The 7,164-nt window shown below is 36.4% G+C and overlaps 1 protein-coding gene across 1 annotated transcript in view; it reads left to right on the top strand.

Moving 5' to 3' along the window:
* The window catches only part of LOC111086240 (homeobox protein ceh-30-like), a 47,328-nt gene extending 41,002 nt beyond the window's left edge, over positions 1-6,326 (top strand). Inside the window, exon 3 of the mRNA XM_022388324.1 lies at positions 3,866-6,326. Coding sequence (XP_022244032.1) covers positions 3,866-4,201 — 336 coding nt within the window. The 3' untranslated portion in view covers positions 4,202-6,326. The remainder of the gene's footprint in view (positions 1-3,865) is intronic.
* Positions 6,327-7,164: the final 838 nt, after the last annotated feature.

Below are 7,164 nucleotides of genomic sequence, written 5' to 3'. Positions count from 1 at the left end.
AGTAACACACATGTTCCATCTTGAACTTTTGTTAAGTAAGACACACCTTCCATCTTGAACTTTTGTAAAGTAACACACATGTTCCATCTTGAACTTTTGTTAAGTAAGACACACCTTCCATCTTGAACTTTTGTAAAGTAACACACATGTTCCATCTTGAACTTTTGTAAGTAAGACACACCTTCCATCTTGAACTTTTGTTAAGTAAGACACACCTTCCATCTTGAACGTTTGTAAAGTAACACACACCTTCCATCTTGAACTTTTGTAAAGTAACACACATGTTCCATCTTGAACTTTTGTTAAGTAAGACACACCTTCCATCTTGAACTTTTGTTTGTTTGGTTGTTATTAACCCAGGAACTCCGAGTAACAGAAGTATTTCTCTATCGCTAAGTTATCCAAGCGTACAAGCCATCAGCATCGATGTCCACTTCTAAAGCTTCCTGCCACGAGTATGGTCATCATACTACGTTGTTTGTTTGTTTAGACTTAAGCACAAAGCTACACAATGGGCTATCTGTGCTGTGCCCACCACGAGTATAAAAACTCGTTTTTTGGTGTTATACGCCTTCTGATTTGCCGCTGAGTCGTTGCGGGGCCGATCTTCAAGTACGAAAATAAATCGCATATGAAATTAACGTTCGAAGTGAATTTGGAGTAACGAAAAGTTAGAAAAAATTCAACGAATTATGGTTTTTACAAGTTTTAATAAAACGAACTTGAAGTAAACAACGTAGAGGTTTCTCAGGACAACCAGCAGTATTCGAACAATGACACATATAACAAATTAAAAACATTATACATTTCTAAACAGAAACTGAACTAGTAACAGACCAACGACTGTATCAAAGGTTGAGCTTAGATGGAAACTGATCTTATTGCTGAAACAGCAAAGGAATTGTTCAAGTTTGCTTTAAATTGACGGAAGGCTTGTATTTACATTATAGATATACTATAGAATAAAGTTATCAGAAAAACTTTGATATTTACCAAATAACGTTTCATATCTTTACTTATGATTCAATTTTGGTTATGGAAATAGCTCTTCCAATTTTGATACTACTATTACTAAGTTCGTTCGTTTTAGCACGAAGCTACGCAATACTCTACACATGCTCTGTCCATCACATGGAATCAAATCCCAGATTTTAGCGTCGCAAATCCTTAAATTTACCGCTGACTAACCGAGGGATTAACACTTGAGAAGTAGCCTTTTGATCATGAAAATTCCTCTAAACCCCAGTTCGGTGTCTGCGCCATTACTTAGCAATGACATTAAGAACACAAAAGTCCCCCGCTAAACCAACGCTAAAATCAGGAGTTCGATTTCTATCGGTGGACACAGCAAATAGCCCGATGTGGCTGTGCTCTACGAAAAACACACAAGACCACAAAACTCATTGAGATACATTGTCAATGAGAGTTTCTAGCTCATATGATTGACTAATAGTATTAAATGGATGTAATAATGAAATTACAGTAGGAGGGCTGGGAGGTGGCTAGATTATAAAGTCCTTTAGCTACTTTACTATGCATGTACTTAAGATCGTATATACTTTAAATAAATAAATATAAACTCAGATAAATCTCTATTTCGTAAAAAATTACATGTATGGGATTTTTTAATACTAAATTTTTAACAATTAATATTTAAAAAAATTAAATCCTAATTTTATAAACAACCTAAGAGGATGTGGGCTGAGTTTCCCAGCTCCATATTTAGGTACAACCATGTTTTATAGAACTTTCCACAAAAAAACAATTTAAAATGCATTTTGTTTCCATACAACGCAACACATGAAACATGGAAGTATGAGTCATCTAAATTACCACTTCGAAACAAGATTGTTACATCCCAATTTGCCCCCCCAGTGGCACAGCGGTATGTCTGGGAACTCACAACGCTAGAAACCGGGTTTCTATACGCGTGGTGGGCAAAAAGACACATAGCCCATTGTGTAACTTTGTGCTTAACTTCAACCAACCCACATTGCAATTTTCTCCTGTTTATATCCAGGGGGAAGGAAAACGTGGTTTATGGTTACATCAAAACCTGATTCAATCTTCACAAAACGAAAACGGCTCGACACATGAGAATTAAAATACGACGCAATTTCATGACCTAAAAAATGTATTCGATTATATTAATAGTATTGGTAGTACATTAAGAAACTAAAGCATCATGATAAGTTGGCAATATAAGGAACAAGATCTAAAAACTCGCTGTTTGATTTTACTCGTCAAAGGAAAGTTCTCGAAGTTAATTATTTGTATGAAGAATCTTCATATTAATGGAATTTCCAGTTTTACATAAACACACCTATGTGTTATTGAATATCATTCCTGAAACGAGAAAGTCATTTGCCATAAAGACTGGCCTAAAGAATACCCCCCCAGTGGCAAAGCGGTATGTCCGCGGACTTACAACGCTAGAAACCGGGTTTCGATACCCGTGGTGGGCAGAGCACAGATAGCCCATTGCGTAGCCTAATTAGAATAAAATAAAGAATAAGACTAAAATTATTATACTTTTGGCGATGCGTAATCTCGTTCTATGAGTTTTACTAAAACGTGTGTTTATGTGCACGTTTTTGGTGTTCTCGTTCTATGAGTTTTACTAAAACGTGTGTTTATGTGCACGTTCTTGGTTCTCTCGTTCTACGAGTTTTACTAAAACATGTGTGCTTCTGTGCACGTTCTTGGTGCTTTCGTTCAACTATACAGTGAAGCTATATATATATATATATTTCTACTTTATTGTAGAAACTTTCTGTAATCTTCATTCATAAGTTACCAGTCACGCCAGTTCGTAACGAAGGTACTTCTTAATCAGACAAGCTTGCAAAAATAATGCTTATATGTATATAAAATAATTATAAATAATAATACAGACATCCGGATAACGATTTCGCCAGTTATCAACAGCTGAAAATCAGGATAACATAAAGACAGTCAACGTTTATGCCACTTTGAACCGGAAGGTGCATGCATGCCTAGTCATTTTAATTAAAGTACTCATAATGTAATACTCTGTTAGCCAACAATGATTTGGTCGTTTTAACGATTTATTTGCTCCCCCCTCCCTTCCCCAGTGGCACAGCGTTATGTCTACGGACTTATAACGCTAGAATCCAGGTTTCGATACCCGTGGTAGGCAGAGCACGGATAACCAATTGTGCTGCTTTGTGCTTAACTTCAAACAAACAAACAAATTAACGATTTATTTAACAACTCGAAATCATCGACATTATCATGACTGTATGTTCTTTGTGAAACTTTATAGTATTAATTCTTTGTCAAATGCTCACTATAATTGCCAGCACTCTAGTCTATCAATTAAAAATTAGGGTTTGTTTTTGAATTTCGCGCAAAGTTACACGAGGGCTATCTGCGCTAGCCGTCCCTAATTTAGTCGTGAAAGACTAGAGGGAAGGAAGCTAGTCATCATCATTCACCGCCAACTCTTGGGCTACTCTTTTACCAATGAATAGTGGGATTGACCGTCAAATTATAACGTCCCCACGGCTGAAAAGACGAGCATGTTTGGTGTGGTGGAGATCCGAAACCGCGACCCTCAGTGTGAGAATCGAGTTCCCTAACCACCTGGCCATGCCAGGTCCTCAAAATTAGGAACGGCTATGCGCAGATAACACTTTATGAAACTAAGGCAATACGATTTCCTTATATAATGGCTATGAGCAAATAGTCCTTATCAAACTCTACGGTAATATCATTTTGTTCCTCGATAACTATTAGTGGTAAAGAAATCAACTTAAAAATTTATATTGTTTTTACTATTTTTACAGATGGCTTCAGAATTACTGCAACGTATAATATATATACGTTGTTTGTTTGTTTTCAGATTAAGATCTGGTTCCAGAATAGAAGGACGAAGTGGAAGCGGAAGTACACAAGTGACTTAGAGGTCATGGCTCAACAATACTGCCAATCACTGGGGCTTCACGCTGCTCGTCCAATGTTTATTGGAGACAGGCTTTGGCTCTTCGGCTATCCGCCCGGTGTCCCTAGCCCATCCGGCTGCTCTATGTACGGTCTCGGACAGCTTGTGCCTTATATGTCTTCGAACGTCGGTCCCCTCTCCACCGCACGCCCGTCTCCGGATCCTTCGGGAATGGGACTTGTTTCTTCACAGGATGAAAGCCTCGGGCTTACAGAACTAAGAAGACCGACGAGTTAGACGTTGCGTTTTATGCTTCTAGTAAACTTGGTTAAAACAAACTATGATATTCAAGTGTAAAAAATATCGGGGCAGGATGAAGGACACCAGAAATTGAATGTATGTGATTTGGGGCAAGGTGAAGGACACCAGAAACTGAATGTATGTGATTTGGGGCTAGGTGAAGGACACCTAGAACTGAGTGTTTGTGATTTGGGGCTAGGTGAAGAACACCAAGAACTGAGTGTATGTGATTTGGGGCTAGGTGAAGGACACCAGAAACTGAATTTATGTGATTTGGGGCAAGGTGAAGCACACCAAAAACTGAGTGGATTGTTCTTTCTTGAAGGTAGAAGTACGTTTGATTGCGTGTATTAAGAGTTAACAACTTATAAACAACAACAACAACAAAATCAATAAAAAGTACGAAAAGTTCACTCTTTGTGTAGAAACCTTAACAGAAACCTGTAGGTATAGCTGAGTTCAATTACTCCAAGAGCTTTAGCAAAATTGTTTTAATATAAACCAGCAACAGTTCTTTCCTCCTTAACACTGTCCGTTATATAGTGCATGCAGAAAAACTATAGATGATTGTACCTTCTTCCTCTCTACCCGAACCACCTTCTTACTGATCTCAAACCTAATAGGTGATTAGACCTTATTCCTCTCCACCCGGACCACCTCCTCAATGATCTCAAACCTTATAGATGATTAGACCTTATTCCTCTCCACCCGGACCACCCCCTTAATGATCTCAAACCTTATAGGTGATTAGATTTTATTCCTCTCCACCCGGACCACCCCCTTAATGATCTAAAACCTTATAGGTGATTAGACCTTATTCATCTCTACCCGGACCAACCCCCCTTAATGATCTCAAACCATATAGGTGATTAGACGTTCTTCCTCTCCTGTCGGATCACCCTCTTACTGATCTCAAACCTTATTCAAATGACAAGTTCATATATTGATAAATTATCAACTGTCCGTTGCTGTCATGTCACATCCACGAATTTTACATACTAATATCTTCAGCCCACGTTTTTCCAGCGATCACGAGCAGGTTATTCTTGATTTGACTACAGCAAGATATCCGTTACAAACATGGTCGTCAGTCAACTTTACGACTACTGTCTTCTAGCCTATAACAAAATTAAGAGTATTAATTACCACTATCGCGACATTGTTTACAGGTAGTTAATTACCACTATAAGTCAGTTCTGTTAATATCATAAGTCTAATACATTGATTATTGACTAGCCATTTTACTGAATCATTACAATCACAGACAGTGATAAAATGGCAGATTTTAAGCTTACGAGAAAAATGTAAATATATCATCGATAGTTGTAAGCATTTCTTTTTTTTTATTTCATATTTATCTTTGTGGATTTACTAGAGAAATGGATCATCCTATTTTTAAAATTACAAAAAGAACGATGTTGTTTCCCGCGAAAATATACTCCAAAATCCACCGTGGAATTATAACCCTTAAATTATATAGCATTATAAGCCCTGCAGTTTGCCACTTGGCCATCAGGAAACGATAGAGCAAGATATACTTATTTTACTGCGTGACAGTTTCCACATGTAGTTGTCCAATTGAGTTTTAACCTTCGAAGATTAATCGTGTAATTCTTTTTGTAAGTATATCTTAACATGTTTTTTTCGTTTATTTTATCATCATTTAACAGACTTACTCGCTCTAGTCAAATTACAATAATGTCATCCGTAAATGAAATGCCACATGATTTTAGTTTTATACTGCTATCATCATAGCGTCAGGTTACTATTAGTTTGATGAGAACGATACAATTTTCTGCTGTCTTTCAGCAAACCTGTCATCTTTTAATATTTACCTATCTACTATTGCCACAACGAAAACAATTCCCTGCTTGTAATTAGCCTATGTATGTCACACTTTATAAACATTTGGTATTTCGCAGTGAGTCTGTGACTGTAGGAGCTTCTTTTTTTTTTAGCGCAAAGCTACACAATGGGCCATTTGCGCCTCTTCCACCATGGAGAATCAAACCCGTAATTTTATCTTTATAGATCAGGAAACTTACCGCTGACCCATCGACAAACAAAGCTACACAATAGGCTATTAGTGTTGTGCCCACCGCGGATATCGAAACCTGATTTTTAGCGTTATAAGCCTTCAAACTTACCGCTGACTATTATATATATATATATAAGTACAATTTTCAAATTTGTTGGTGTTTGTTTCCAGTTTAGTTTAATCATTTTCTGAGTATTTTTTTTTTTCAAAATGTGACAAACTAGTTTTTAACAAAGATAATAATGCCACTATGTGACTGTAACTAAAAATTAAGTCTCTATAGTTTCTTTTAGGTACATAAAATCAGCTCAACTTAGTACCAACCATAGTATATTTTCTTCAAGCTTTTGTTATCTTATCTTTCTGTTAATAAAGAATTCGTTATTCTAACAGAAATTACTGTTTATACTTATGTTGTCCAATCAGTGGAAATAACCTACGATAAACATTTAATCAACTTTTAAGGGACCAAGGGCAGAGAACCTCCTCTGGCATGCAGGGAAGATGAATGGTTTCCATTACATACAGGAGTTACAATTATGATCAATGGTTTTCAACACCCCACCCTAAAAATTGTTCCACGGTGAACGTAACGAATACTTCTTCTTCTACAGAATACTTATAAAATTAGAGAGTTTTCTTATTTCTAATAATTTGAGATAATATTTTTTTATTACATGGCAAATTTTCTAGAAATGAAAAAACAACTTTTGCCATAGTGTTTCTCTCAGTAATTCTGATAAAACTCAAATTCTTCAAAACTTAGTAATGAAAAACTGATAAGAAATTACTTGTAGTACCGATACAATTATAAGTTATAACAAAATGATTTTTTTATCTGTATATATATATATGTTTGATAACAATTCATTCAGATTGGGAAACGTCTTATTACTGACCAGTAGGATGTGAAACGTCTTAG

The sequence above is a fragment of the Limulus polyphemus genome, unplaced genomic scaffold (assembly GCF_000517525.1).
Source record: "Limulus polyphemus unplaced genomic scaffold, Limulus_polyphemus-2.1.2 Scaffold947, whole genome shotgun sequence".
Lineage (NCBI taxonomy): Eukaryota > Metazoa > Arthropoda > Merostomata > Xiphosura > Limulidae > Limulus > Limulus polyphemus.
Note: the sequence above shows the minus strand (reverse complement) of the source record. Positions and strands in the feature narration are given on the sequence as shown.